At 34.9% G+C, this 16,135-nt stretch overlaps 1 protein-coding gene across 2 annotated transcripts in view; it reads right to left on the bottom strand.

The window, feature by feature from the left end:
* Nucleotides 1-791: 791 nt before the first annotated feature.
* The window catches only part of hwt (SH2 domain-containing adapter heavyweight), a 166,377-nt gene continuing 151,033 nt past the window's right edge, over nucleotides 792-16,135 (bottom strand). For both annotated transcript variants that reach the window (XM_085208278.1, XM_085208279.1), the window contains 5 exons: nucleotides 9,773-10,199; nucleotides 5,408-7,456; nucleotides 4,374-4,515; nucleotides 3,948-4,067; nucleotides 792-3,740 (listed from right to left, as the gene is read on the bottom strand). In XM_085208278.1, the coding sequence (XP_085064404.1) occupies nucleotides 3,554-3,740; nucleotides 3,948-4,067; nucleotides 4,374-4,515; nucleotides 5,408-7,456; nucleotides 9,773-10,199 (2,925 nt within the window). In that variant the 3' untranslated portion in view covers nucleotides 792-3,553. The remainder of the gene's footprint in view (nucleotides 3,741-3,947; nucleotides 4,068-4,373; nucleotides 4,516-5,407; nucleotides 7,457-9,772; nucleotides 10,200-16,135) is intronic.

Below are 16,135 nucleotides of genomic sequence, written 5' to 3'. Positions count from 1 at the left end.
ATGGCGCTACTGAAATATTTTTTTTAGCTCCATAGACGTAAATCTTTCACCTAGTAGGATAGAATATTAATTAGAATTTTATTAATTAAACTATTCCTCATGCATTACTTGTAAAAATAAGTTAAAAATCAATCGAAAAAGTCTGAGAAAAATCAGTAGAATTGAAATATTGAATTATGATTGACTTGTTCTTGTATCTATGTTTTCAGAATATTAACCTCTTGCAATCAAGAAAGGAAACTTTATAAAAAAAAAGGAATATTGTTTTTCGCTGGTATACATAACTGTTTCTTAATTAGTTTCTTAATTATCGAAACGTTGGATTTAGATGAAAAACAGACGGAAATATAACTGTTATCTATATAAATACCTTGCCATATTATAAACTATTTTTATATGTTTTGTGAGAAACACAATATTTTTCTCTGTTAAGTCTATTTAAAAGTACGGAGCAATATTCTTCGTAGGTACGATAAAAGTTTCTTCCATTACAAGACTGGGAATAAACCATTAAATTACTTTTCCAATATTCTATCACGATATCTACAACGATCACGTGCAGTGAAAGAGTCTTAGCAGTGTTTATTGAAATTTGAGCAATTAGGTATGTAATGTAAAATGATTTATTTGCGGGTACAGGTAAAAAAAATCATCTAAAATATTTTTTTCAACTTCTAAAAACGTTATGTCTAAATAACTTTATTTCAGAGTTGCAGTTCATTACAGTTAAATGAAATCTGGGAAACACAAATATAAAAGCGGTATTTGAGGTATTATTTGAATAAAAGCAGTTTAATTTTTAATATTTTTATTTTATTTTATCATCCATTTCAAACTACACCTTCAAAAATTATAATTGATTATAACTACGATAAGCTATAATTTTACCTAACGTACGACCCGAACCTACATACATCGTTTCATGAAAAAATTTTGACACTTCAAAACTTCCAACAGGAATTTATTATTTCTACCTTCCATTATGCACTTACTACGTAAAATACAAAAGGAAATTAATATATGAACAAGAAAAAATTTCATTACAACTGTGTACTTCTATACATTATAAATGTCAAAGATGGAAAATTACTTATATAGAAGTCTAATGGAGCTTGTATACAAATAATTTTCTATTATTTGAAGATACTGTTATTCTTTATATAAGTTTATTTTACCTTGTTCATATAAAAATTATCCGCTTAGTGTTATAATTTTATATTAATATATTAAAAGTTGCACGCTTGCACAAGCTGCTTTGCGGTGGTAAAAGTACAATATCTCACGTACATTGAAATTCGCTCGTTCCTTAACTACAATTATTACTACAGCCTATATAGTAACAAAATAAATCTGTGCAAACGTAATTTTAAGTCTCAAACATAGTTAGTTATCAAAATCAGGTACAAATTAATCGAAATTAAGTCTAAGGTAACTGAAGCGTCCAGGGAAGTATATGAGATCACGTTGCAATATCGACACTTCCTTTACAATTAGACATACAATTTAAAAAACTTATTTTGTTTTTTTTCTATTATTTGTTTGCATTAATAGGACAATTATAAATAAAATAAGTTATTTTTAATATTATATGTCTTATTATAACTAAATTGTGTCAACAAAGCGTTATTCCACATAAGATTTTACAATTACACACTAATTTTTTTGGCGTTTTATCATATCAAACTAAATCACAGAAATAACTATAAGAAATAATAGCTGACACCTTACTCCGCTGTCACTTCCATTCAAATGCCATAAGTCCATAAAATCTATGTTGGGCGGTTATTTAATCATAGCAAATGAACATAACAATTATTAAACATACAAATAATTATTTAATTAATCATTGATTGATTGATTGATTAATTCCCGCCAAAACTACACAATGAAAACGAAGTGACAGTGACAGTTGGAAAGAACAAACTTAGCTACAGATTAAAAATACCAGGGGCCCATAAACACTTTAAGAACTACTTAAATCTAATATAACAAAAAATATAAATAAGTCAATGTGAATTTTACTTAACATGTGCATCATTTGTCTATGCTCGTAATTTAATGCCGGTGTCCAGGGTTGACTATGATAAGATTGAAACGCTAAGTTTTATATAAATAGTATGAAAGCCGTATCAAAATGGTATCTATTCTAATGAATACTTCCTATGCGTCTTATGTAACGTAACAAGGACTATTAAATAACTATTGTATTACAAAATGTGATTGTACTCTGTACTTAATCTAAGCTCAAATTTATGAAAAACTATTGTATTCTAAGTGCGAATGATTCGATGCTTAATATAATATTACTATAACATACTGTAGATAATAAATACTTGCTTAAAACCGTAGGAGTACCCCAATTCGTGTACCAGTTTGTATTTAAATCGATACGATTTTCGTGACTTTATAGCCGATGAGTCACAGAGTAATTGATAGACAAATATGAACCTTTCGTGACAAAATATAAGATTCATAATGTTATATTTGTGACTAAATATAACCATAATGTACAAGTTTTATTTAATGAAAGTCATTTTAGTATAGTTGACCTCGTTTGGACCATTATATCGGCATATACATAAGCTTTAAGGCGTAACTAAATAAAATAAAAAAAAAGTTAAGCAATTTGTTTTAGGCCTTTTACATATAGCTGCATTGATAACTATAATAACATACTAATTAAAAGTTTATATTTTTGCTTGACCTTTTAAATTATTTGACGTCGTTTGGCCAATAATTTTAGTTTATCTTTATCATTTGCGTCACGTTATTTATTTAAATAACTTATTTATGATACGAGTAAATATAAATGTAAACAAAACTACTTCGATACACAAATGATTAATGCTAATGTTATTGTGGAACTCAATAATCGTAATAAGTAATAAGTATATGAAAAATTTATATAAGAATATAATATTACTGCGATATTGGGACTAGCATAAAAATCAGAGTGAACGATCACTTATTATTATTAAAAACAATATCAATTGTATGTTTACTGTGTTTATGGATAATACAAACATTTGGCGATATTTTCAGTATATTAGCTTTTTTCGAATTTAAGCGATGAACAAGCTTTCGCTTAAAGCATTTTAATAAAAAGCATTCTCGAAGAGTGATATTACACTCCGAGAGAACTGTAGACGCCCCATAGCATATAGCTACCTATACTAGTTCTTTGGTATTATTCACTGGTTTACTAAAACTATACACATACAATAAATAACTGCTATATTTACGTTTAAATGTTATTGACACAAAACTCAAAGTTAGGCGTCTTATATACACGTGGCCTTTAAGTTTACATTTTTTAAGTTTCAACTGTCCATTTGAGTTTCAACTCAAAATTTAAATGCAATAATACAAAATACATGTATTAAGAAACTTGTTATACCTTCCGGTATACAGCATCGGTAAGTCATCTCCAAAACAAAATGCGAAATCAATGTTCCCTCATTTTCTGGTTCCTTCACCATATATGGTATAACCCACAAAACAAAATACTTGAAAACCAAAGGAATTTCTCATGAATTCCTGTGAAATTGGTCATTCAAAGCATAATAGCTGGTAAAGGTGTGGATAAGGCCATATGTTCAGCGCCTCTAACTGGTAGTCGTTGGGCAGTAACGTAGTGTCGCATTAGAGCTGGTACAGTGGGAAAAGCAGTGGCTGCACCACCCAGTGTGTACCCATCTGTACCACGGCATATGCGCATATGCATAAATCCACGGGTAGACCTGGAAAGAAAATAAATGTTTTTTTAATATATGGAGAGAAATTACTTAAGTAGTTTGGAAATTAAAAAAATATATAATAGATATGTCAATTAAAATCAATTACTTTGTTTAAAATATTTTGATTTTTTTCTTATAAATTACATATGTATTTAATGTATAAAAAAATATTATAAAAAAAATATACAATTGCTAAGTAAAAATACTTACTTCAAACTAAGCGAGTAGTCGTGTTTAGCGGATTCGCTGTTCCTTACAAGGAAAGCGCCCTCGTCCGCATCTCTAAGTAAACTCTCAGCTTCCAAACGCGATAACGTTCCGTGATACCACCTAGAAATATAAATTTATAAAATAAATAAAACCGATAACAAATAATAAAGTTTTTGTTGAAAGTGCACTAAACAAATTTCAAGTTATTTTTCGTAATATGGTTTCATTACATTATAAAGTAAATAAATTAAAAATAAGTAAATTTAAAGAATTTTCTTAAGCCATTCCTTAGTTATCTTAACTATAATTAATTAATTCTCAATTTGGGTATCTATTGATAGTACCTTATCTAACTAAATTAAGATTAAAAAAACTACTTTGATACTAAGCACTTATAAATGTAATGTATTTTATATATATTCTTACCCTTGTCGGTCTAGTGGAAGAGTGGCATCAACCAGATCCCGTGGCGGAGCAATGGGTCCCAAGTTCAAATGCAATCCCTTAGAGCTCCCGGTGCCAGCACCGCTGTCGAAGTTCAACGTCAACTTCTCACGATGTTTCTTACCTAAAATAAGATGATTTATAAAATATATACTTTTTAAAATATGAAACTTAAATTAATAAAAAAATATATAATTAATAAATATTAACTTTCCGTTCACCACTTTCCGCCGAATATTGAATATCCCGCATATAGCAGGATAGGCAGAGGGAATTTGGGAACCTAGTGTTAAGACGCTCCTTCCCCATAAAGATGCTTCCGTTCACCACTCCTCAAATATTAATCGAACCCACAATCCGTCGCATTTACACTCGCAGATTCGTTCCCATGCGCCACGACTGGCGTCAGTAATTAATAAATTAGTCAAAAAATATTTTTTATACATACAAATTAACTTAACATAATTACAATCTAAAACTCGTATTATCACGTAATAAATTCGTCGAATGAAACACTGACTCACGGTGGCTAAAACTGTATGAAATGTCAAAGGTTATTTAATGTCAAAATGCTACTTATCTACTCTTAACTCAAATGTACGTTTACAAATTGCCCAGTTTATATTATAAGAAAGAAAACTTCCCATAAAAAGCACTTAAGAAAATTAAATATAAGGAGGGCACAACGATCTACAGTCATATGTCTTAATCGGAATAATTTCGTACAAGTCACTCCCAGTTACAAACGATAGTCGAAGATGGAAGGAGACAGACCCTCTACAGATTTCTTTCTCACACAATTGACATGTAAAAACCTTTTGACATAATAGACTCCGGCGTAATTCGATTGGAGAGGAAGTGGATTTTGATTTTGATTTATAAGGGAAAAGTGGTATAGGATTTTTGATATAGCAAATTGTTAACCATAATATTATATTTATCATCATTCCTTTCTCGTTTGTAAATGGAATTCGCTTCCTAATCATAAAAAAAAACAATAAAAAAATGTCACTCACCTTGATTTAAATCTTGAACGCTTTGGCTCGAGGAAGCGTTAGACATGGCTTCTCCGAAATCACTATTCAGTTGTAGTGACTGTCCTCGCAACTTCCGTCGCAACTTAGGCATGTCAAATGGCAAAGTACGTAAATCAACTTCGGCTTCAGCACGACGTCTCCGCAACTTTGGCATGTCAAAAGGAAGATCTGAAAGATCTACAGCATCGTCCTTGCGTTCCTCCTCAGTGTTACTGTTTTTGAAGTTAATGAAAGCATTACGTGAATCCACTCCCTCTCTAGAGTGAATGGATATACCGCTGTCAGATCCCTGTATCTCCGTATCCCCAGGAGTTGAGTGTCTAAATGTAAGATTCAATAAATTTCTATTTTGTAAAGCTCGTCTTTTGGGTTTAGGTAAAATTTCTACAGTAGTTTGCAATGTTGTATTTCCTGTTTCAGCATCTTCAGGAGACACTTTTTGAGAATTATTGTTTTTATTGTTGTCGGACGTCTCTGATGCTGGTTCTTGAGAAGATTTATCCGATATAGGGCTTAAAATGTGCAACTTATTCGTGTGGTGTCCAAACCCCGATAGCTGCATATGATGAGATTTAATGAAAGGGACGTTTCCTGAATCCGAGCTATGTGAACTTAAAGACGAAGAATGACGACTTTCAGAACTGCTACTGCTTCGATCCCCTTCACTATTGCTGCTCCGAAGGGATTCCATACTACCACCACTACTGCTAGTCGCCATGCTTTCTGTGCTCGAATATTTTCGCCGCGGGCGAGCAACGCCAGGCCTTCCTTTGAATTCCATTATAGGGCCGACCCCCTTTGGCCCCTTGTACCGATTCATTTCGGGTGTGTCAGAATCGGAAGTGGGTCGACCCTTAATCTCTAAAAAAATACCGTCCTTAGATTGAGCTCTTTCATCATCACCATCCCGAGATTCACGACTGGAATCTCTTAAGCGTTGACCGACATCTAGTTCAGTTGATACTGAAGCTTTGACATCTGTCATGCTTGCATCGCTACTAGTCGGCGTATCCCGCGCACGGAGGGATTTCACGGGCAATCTTAAGTCTTTTAGACGAGGATGTGCCGGTTGAGTTTGTGGCAAGTTTGGGGCACTTTTTATACTATTCATCGCCGATCCATCTTTCTGCTGAAATTTTGTCGGTAATGGTGCGGTTGATGGCGGGGAAGGTGTGTATCCACGTAACGGTAATTGTGACGTAGATGTTCGGTCTTCCTCTTCAATATGTACTTTTTCCAATTCTTCTGATAATGCTGAAGTATTACTTTCATTTTCTCTCTTTTGACGGATTGTAGGAATCTTTGAGCGCCGAACGCTATCCGTTTTCATAGTCACCTTACGGCGACCTTTATAATCTGGTTCGCTTCGCTCAACGGCTTCAAATGCGGATGATGCAGATGAAATAACCTTTCGTTCCTCAGCTTGTAACAGAGCCGGATGATTACTGACACGATCAAAGTCATCCAGGTCATCATCAGAACGGGCTATTTTACAGTCAAAGGCTGTCTCATATATCTGTCGCGTGGTCATTTCTTGTGGCCAGCGTGGCAAAGGCGCTGGCACGTAAAATACGCTACGAGAAGTATGCTCCTCTACATCTTCGGGCGCGGCGCACGCGCAGCCGGCTGCGTCGCGCCCACGACGCCTTGGCGGCATCCACGCACTCTCGCCGGACGATGATGAGGATCGCTCTAGCTCACGAAAACCATCTTCTGCCACTGAAAATCTTTTAGGCAGATTCGGTCTTTGCGCAACGTGTGGAGCGTCGAGACTAGCCGATTTTCTATATCTGGGCCCACGTGACGAGGTAGAAGAAATTGTGGGTGCTGCTGGTGGTGGAGCAGCAGTTTTAAACAAATCACCGTAATAATATGGACTTGGATTTCTACGTGGAGCGTTTGCGTAACGCGGGTCGGAGCGACCGCTGTCAGGCGAATGCAAGGACGGCGCTGTTGCAAATGGATCAAATTCACCAAATTCGTCTTCTTCCCCTTCACTTGATGATGATCTATCCTCCGAACTTGATTCTGAAACAAAAATAAATATTTAAAATAAATTATGATAAATAAAAATAAGAAAATAGATAAACTATTTCAGTCACTATAAAATTAGAATATATTTTAGAGATGAAATAAAGGTAACAAGCTAGAAACGGGTTCGCAAACGTTCCATAAGTCTGAGGCCGCAGTTAGTCTCAAGTGGCGTCGTTTAAATGAGCGTCCGGAATTGTACTTTCACGATGCTTCAAGAACGCAGTCGATCATAAAGAATGGCGAAATGTTCCCCTTTTATTATAAAAACCTGGGTAAATCTTATTGATGTTTTTCGAGTTAAGACGCTTCTTAAACTTTGAACGAATTTTATTTCTTTTAAAGTTGGCTTGAAGAACTTCAAAACATAATTTTGCCAAGAAAAGATTTGTATTACCATTTTATGAATTACGAGTATATCAACACACTGGTGTGCCGATAAAAACGTTTTTTTTAATGTTTAAATGTAATTGTTTATTGAAGTATACACATGTTTGAAGTTTCTATGCTTTACATGTTCGGTTTAACCGAAGTGCCCTTACCACGCTAAGGTTAATTAATGCAATAAATCCCCTTTAACTCGTGCATACGATGCTAACGTTATTTCAAAGGCACGTAGAAATAGCCTAATGAGAATTCCTTGGTTCGCACAACAAAGGCAGTCCCTCTGAACTGAATGCATGTTGAACACAAAAAAGTCTGGATTTAAAGTCTCAAGCAGCGGCAAAAATTCACTTGCATCCTTAAATACATCTTCATAATGACATTCGAAAATTTTAGCAACAGTTGTCTGAGATGGACCTATTACTAGAGAGTTGTAACGATAGATACCCAAATACTAAAAGTGCAAATTGTCCATTACAACTGAGTGTTGTAAAGTGACGTCATTAGGTGAGGTAATTGCTTTTCCGCGTGGATGGACATGAGCCCTCACGAGTCGAAATTTGTTAAATTGCTGCGATTAACGTGTAAAATGTCGTTCTAGAACGTTTGAAGTATCTACTGTTAAAGGTGTCGGTTTAGAATTTCAATTATTTTACAATCTGCTCATTGTAGCTATTAGGCGCCTTGCCTTGCTGTTGCTGTTGAGTCACTGTTGCTAGAAATACTTATCGTCACGCAACACTTTAAACGTAGGTCAAAAAATATTATGTATCACACGCAATGAATTCTATTTGTAACAGTTATCAATATAGACAATTTTAATTTTTTTATTTTCTTTTAATAATTTTAATGGTCAAGCAATATTTTTTATAGCTTCACGCTATATCCCGCACTAGTGACCTAGTGCTGAGACACTCCGTCCCTCGTTATCCGGCGAATTCATCACCACTAGAACGAACAAATGAAAATATCAAATATCTAATTTCCTTAAGTGGGAATCGTACCCATAACCATTTACAATCACAACCTTGTGCCTATGCCACGCCTGGCCTCCGTATCAATTAGGATAATAACTATTTTTCAGTAGATAAACGACATTGCAATCACAAGCCTCTGTTTATTATTACGTCGGGACATTTTTCCCAGTCTAGACGGACGAACTAGCACAAAAAGGGCTGATTAAAAGTTGCCATTGTTGCCGATGCCTAGTGCCTAGCTTTTATTACCTCCAGCCTGATTGTAAATATTCTGCGGCTTTACTCATTATGCTTAATTAAATATAACATGAAGAAGATTATTAAAATATTGTCTTTAAAAATAATGTTTACCTCATTATTAATAGTAAAATCTATTTAAATCACTATCATCCACAGATTTATCTCAAGGCAATTCTGAACATTGGAGCTGAAAGCTATCCTGACATGGTTTACTTTTAAAAATACAAAATAACTTGAACGAGTTAATTAACCTACCCCAAGAATGTGTGTAACGAGGTGCAGTGTTAGTTTTTTCTTTTCATTACTCCATAGGACTAGATACCGCCGGGAACAATGCCGTCTACAATACAAGTCTCGACCGCGATTGTTGTAGGAGAGGCTTTCTACATTCTTTGGAGACGAGCCTGAACATCGCACTTAGGAATAAGACTAAGTAAACATAGACATGATAACATTTTTAATGACTAGCTTTGAATGGGAAATTAAAATGTTTCGCTTTATTATGTGAACTGAAATATTTATTCGATTTGGCCATGTTGGCTAAATTGTGCTTTAGGTTTGTGACAATTTCTTAATTGAAAATCTGAAAATAAGTTAAAATTAAAACAAAAACATGCCGATTGCTTAATGCCTAATCTAAATGTAGTAATCGCTTTATCTTTTTTACATATACCTAAGTATTTACCAAATAAGAGTTTCAATTACTACTTACCAGATTCGTAATATGGTTGGCTCCTGTGCCGGGATTGTCGTTCCTGTCTCAACGGAGCAGACGGAGCTGGTTCAGGTGGAGAATCAGCTGAACCCTCAGGTGCACTATCCGGACTTCGCCTCGACACTTCAGGTGCGGACAAATCAAAGTCCGTCCGTCTAGCTGACTCGTAATCAGCCCTTCGCCGTGCCGACTCCGCGTCGAAAGCTGGTCGTCTTCCAGAGTCAGCGTCGTATTCCCTACCGAAGTACCTCCTCGACTCGTACTCGTACGGCCGACGGGAGTCAACGTCGTAGTTGTGCCGACGGGAATCGTATCGCCATCTAGAGGTGTCTGGCGAGCGTCGCGGCTCCCGTGATCGGCGGCTTCTCTGTGGCGAGCGGCGTGCTGTGTCTCGCGGAGTGCAATATGCTTCGATAAACTCAACCTGTAACAAAATATATGCTCATATGTCAATATGTAATTTCAGCTCAGTTTCTTAACTATAGAATTATGCTTATGTGTGGACTATTTACATAAATAAGGTTTTTATAATTATGAAATTTATCAACATTCTCCATGCCCAAAAACTGGTACCTAGTAATTTTATCAAATCTTAATTCAATTATCAAAAAAAAAAACAAACAATTTCAAATTAGTCACCTAAGACTAGAAATAATGATATAAAGTGAAAGCTGAACTACTAAACGGTACAGTACGCATGTAGAACAAGGGCCAACGCATACCAAGTGACTATTAGTTGGAAAAAAGCCCTTCATCATGAAGGCCGATTATGTGGCAGAGTGAAGTGGTAATAAAATGCAGCGGTCACATATCCGGCGACCGTAACGGTCGGTTAGGCGTTCTTACCCCCCGAGGGGGTGTCGTTACCCTGGACCGTTTGTGTTTATGCGAGGGTGGATAAAGAATATTATGAGATATTATACTGGAATTGACGATACTATGAGGTGATAACGTTTAAATCGCCTGTCAAATTTAGGTTAATTTTACACTTGTTCTTTGTAATTTCACATGTAAATACTCGACTATATTATACAAATTATATATTTTCTCATATAACTTCACTTTGCCGTCAGTACACTCTTCCGTCCCGTTGAGTGGCGGAACTCAACCCCGCGTTATGCCTTGTTACCAAAGCGAGATAATAAAAAATATTAAATATTCCATTTCCTTGATTGGGAATCAATCCCACACCCTGTCGCGTTTACTTGCTCATCTAAATATAAAAAACAAGGATAATTATTTTTTATCTTAAAAAAATATATAATTTTATCAAAAAGCTTCATATCCCATACGTGTTGCGTATATGATTATATCAGCTTTACTTAATAAGGTAAAGGTTGTTCACGGTATTAGACCCGATGATGAGTTCCCACTTCCGCGCCTGGGGGTACGAAGGGTACTAAGCTCTCATTAAGGGTGAATTTAGGATTTAACAGTATTCAATCTCGAGATATCTTTACGTAAATACGAGGGAATACAATAAAGGGTGTAGATTATATATTTACATTACTCGTTTGCGTAATTTCTCGTAAAGAATTATAATTTTATACAACTTTTGCTTACAAAAATGTACTTTAACACGTTCACTGCGAGACCTATTTTTGAAAACTTTCAGCTGACGTGGTTGAGGTCTTTACGACCTCATACATAGGTAACATAATGCGCACTGGCGTGAGGTTTGTATATTATGAGGCCGATATCGACCTCAAACCGCTGTGATTATCGTAGTTTCAATAAATATTATCTTTCACAAAATAAAATGACTTTTAACTGTAGGTACGTATCAGGGGTGGTTCAAAAAAATAAACAAGCTGATTTCGAAGCTAGCTCCAGGCCTGTTGTTTATGCAAACTTCACCAATGAGCTCGGGCTAGGGCTGTCCTCATCTGGCGCATTGTTTGACGATTCCTTCATACGCATGAAAATTTATTTACATAATTAAACATCGGCCGCACAACCCTCGTTTTGATTTGCGATGTCTACGAGATTTTGTTCGTAATTTGCATATTTTGTTTCGGAGCTTAATTAGTTTCGGTTAAAAAGCATTACTTATTCACAATAAATTTAACTTCTATTTCATGGGAAGCGTGACTGTAAACACTAGGTTGTGCGTTCGATTCCCGCTCGAGTTAATGAATTATTTAATAAATAATGCCTCAAGAATTCGGCGGAAAGGGGGGAGCTGAGTATCTTAACAAAGATGAAAAAAAGAACGGCAGCGTTTAATTATCATAAAAAAATATTTTTTTATAATCCACTAGGTAATTACTAAAGACTACCGAACTATAATAAAAACATTGACTCATTCCCTACTCCAAGTTGTTTATCTAAAGATAGGCTGATAGTATATCTTATTGAAACCAGAAATATATACATGTAGATACCTATATATGAAACGTAAAGTGTAGAAGCGCATATAAGGAATTATGCCTTTCCTTTTAGACCAAATTGGTGCAAAAGCTCAAGAGTGCGACTAAAATCGACGGTTGCGGGTTCGATCCACACTCGAGGAATAAATTATTATTTATTAATATTTAATTTCTTCGCCCTGGCACCAAGGGAAACGCCTCAACACGCTATACCTTCAAAAATTCCACTGAAAATGGAGAATAGAGTGTCCTAACACTATGTTCCCTCTACCTACCCTGTTATATATATACGTAAAGCTGATTTTCGTCCGTTTTATATTTATCAATTCAAATCAATAGCTACCTACTGAGTCAAAAGGGGTGATTTGAAAGGGATTGAATCTGTTCAAGCACACATGTTCACTTCTGGCCATTCATCATTCGTATCGAATAATGGGAAGTAAACTACAGTTCACTTCCTCGACGGCCACATATAATACTTAATAGTTGACTTCCTGGTTAACAACATGGTTAATATAAGCGAATCAAGGTTTTGTATGTGCTGTAATTGGATTTGGTTTGCTGTAAGGTTTTTTGTGACTTTTACTTTCATTGGAAAAACATAAACAAATAAATTTATATATATTTTTTAGCTTTACGCTGTATTCTGTACGTAGTTGGGTAGGCAGAGACTGTGGGAACCTAGTTTTAAGATACTATTTAATATTTCAGTTCCACGAGTGGGAATCGAACTCACAACCTGTCGTATTTACAGTCTCACTTTTGTGCCTCTAAACCCCGACTGGCGTTAACAATAATAATCATATTTTTTTAAACTAAAAATAAATACTTACATACAGAAAAAAAATTGGGAAACTAAGAAAAATTTAAGGATAATACAATTTTTTTATCAAATATAGCAAATATAAAACATACGATGGAAATTTTGAATTTGATAAGATCGTTGGTAACGCGTGACTTGCTTAATCAATTCCGTTGTAAAATAACTCTTGCGAAAATTATATATCTACAAGAAAGATATAACATACAAATAAATGAAATAGCCTTGATATGTTATTTTTATAATTATAATTCATTAGCAGATTATTTTTTGCGTGTGTGCGTTTTAAACGATGATTATTTATATATCTTCATATTTTCTTACAACTTTATGCCGGCTGTAGGCCTAGTGTTGAGACACTCAGCTCCCAACTTTCCGCAGAATTCTAGAGGACTCCATAACGAAGAAATAAAAATATTTAATTTCCTCAACCAGTTACATTTACATACGCTTGTGCCTGCTCAAATAATAATTAACATAAATATAGAGAAAGTACAATTCCGGGTTCGCTCGCAATGAGTAATATCATCAGAATGGAGGATATGGGACAAGAAGTAGTCTACAGACGGCCACATGAGTCAGCCCCGTTTATAAATACCGGAGACACGCCTCCTGGCTGGCCAGCCTAAAATAGTGCACTGCAGTGTCGTATAACATAAATATTGAATGCTTCTTTGATCAGTCATCGCGATTGTATGGAAAAATCTTATGAGATAAATCTGTAATGGTTATAATAATTTAAAATGATAATATATTTATTTTACAATGCGTGTACTTAAGATAAGCTCAAAATAAACTGTAATAAAGTTTTAATGTTTGTTTTGTTTTTTTTTTCAGTTTCACGCTTTATCACGCTTATGGGAGGGTAGGCAGAGGGAACCTACTGTTAAGAACCTTGCAAACTTACCCCTGAAGTTTTGCTTGTGCTTATACACGCAACGGTTGCGGGAATCGAATCTACAACCATCGCGTGCACTTGCGCCATTACGGCTTAAACATTTGTTTATGTTTAAAAATACTTTAAAACAATAATGATGATTCATTTAAATCTTCATAATTTAAGATACCAATGTTGGTATGCACTTGAAGACGAGATCACGAGATGACTAACCAGTATGAACGCCCGAACATTGTTTACAAAAACATTGAATAAAACGAATAACATTTGTTTTTACTATCAGCGACTACACTATACTAAGTAGATCATTCAAAAAAGAAATCAAATTAAATCAGCTTCACGCTGTATCCCGCGCAGAGCAGGTTACGCAGAGGGAACCTAACTAAACCAAACTTTTCAGTGGCGGAACTAAACACCGCAATTCAATATCAATAAAGCCAATTCAGTAAATGATATCTCGACGTTATAAGATAGAAAAACTATTATAATTTCCTATTTTCTTTATATACCTATGTTTATTGAAAATAATTGAATTCAGGATAGAATAAAAAGAAAAGGCTTTGCAGCATTTGCAATTGGCGTGGCCAGTCCTACAGCTAGGTCGTCTCGTCACGTTCCGCAAACCTGGGGCCAAACAGGTTCCATACAACCAAGTCAAACACTGTCTTTTATTCTTTTCACTTTCGTAAGCCTCGCGAACGTGTTATTCAATTATTCTCAGTATTGGCACAAAGCCCTAATATTTATAGTGTTTCTTTAATTTTCTATATCTATCTATTTTTTTGTAGTTTTCCAAGCTATTTTTCTGTTTCCTTTTCTATGTTTTGTACAGTAAAGTGCAATATTTTTATTATTTCCTCATAAGAACAAGCGATAACTGTGATAGAATGTTCATATACTTTCTTTACTTTGAAGTATACAATCGTTTTTGTCCTTATCTTGTAATTTATCTTTGCAGGAGGCCATAATTAATATATCACTGTAAAATACATCCTGTGAAGTGCAATTATTTATATGTAGTTATTATTTTTTAAGCTTCACGCTGTATCCCGCACACAGCAGGATAGGCAGAGGAAACCTAGTGTTAAGACACTCCATACTTTCCGCATAGACAGGACCCAACCCCACGACTTACCTCTACATCAGTACGAAGAAATGAAAATATCAAATAGGTATTTCATTTCCTCGAGTGGAAATCGATCTCACAACCTGTCGCGTTTAAAATCTCATATAACTATATAAGATTTAGACATTTTTATATAGAAAATTAATAATAATTTACAAAAAATTAAGTGTTAATTAAACAAGATTTTCAAGTGCGATGCCCTTTAAAATAATGCGTTGAGAATTTCTTCCATAATTGCTCTCTTCATTTGAAGCATTTGTGAAGGTCTACTTAAGAAGACCCTCGGCCCTCCAGGCGATTTGGACTGGCAACTTAGTAATTAAGCTTATTTCCTGTCTCCGCTTGTTTTGTCATTTGCGACAATTGTGTCTAATTTTGTCACGTAACCAATCTTAGGTACGTTCTTAGAATTTCCTTTGGATATTACTTTGTTTTTTAAAGTTAAATAGAATTTTATTTAAATAATGACTGTAGGAGTCGGGCACAAGCGTGTGACTGTAAGCGCGGGTTTGATTCCCATTCGAGGAAATACAATATTTAATATTTTTATTTCCTCGCTCTTATAACGAGGCAATGCGCGTAGTTCCACCAATTAACAAGCAATACCTTCAGAATTCGGCGGAAAGTGAGTGACAGAAGTATCTTAAAGAAACGGAATATCTTAACACTAGGTTCCCATGTTCCCTCTGCCTACTCTGCTATATAAAATACCTACATAAACCCCATAAAGGTACATAGGATTTAAAACCCCAAATAGCCGCTAACTCTCACATCTAGACAACTTGCGTGAATCGACTTTTATGGAGCTCCATAGCCCCAGCAACATTGTCCATACAATATACATAGACCTTTGCTTATTCATATTTTTTTAATCTGTCTGGCCTGAGTTTTTGTGAATGCCTTTCTGGTGAATTCTCAGCTGCTTAACGGATGACAGGATTGTTAATAGTTTTTTGCAGATCGAAGAACTTTTAACTATAGGAAATGACATTTAAAATCGTAAAAAAAAACAACTTATGTTAGAATACACGTTAGTTTATAAAATACCTAAAACAAATTTGTCAAACGCAAACTAAATCTTGAAAATGCATAAAACTTGTACTTGGACTCTTATTTCACGATTCAAATAAAAGATTGCGTGGAGGAC

The sequence above is a fragment of the Heliconius melpomene genome, chromosome 4 (assembly GCF_056956725.1).
Source record: "Heliconius melpomene rosina isolate 202511_hmr_F chromosome 4, ASM5695672v1, whole genome shotgun sequence".
In the NCBI taxonomy this organism is placed as follows: domain Eukaryota; kingdom Metazoa; phylum Arthropoda; class Insecta; order Lepidoptera; family Nymphalidae; genus Heliconius; species Heliconius melpomene.
This window is presented reverse-complemented; position numbering and strand designations above follow the sequence as displayed.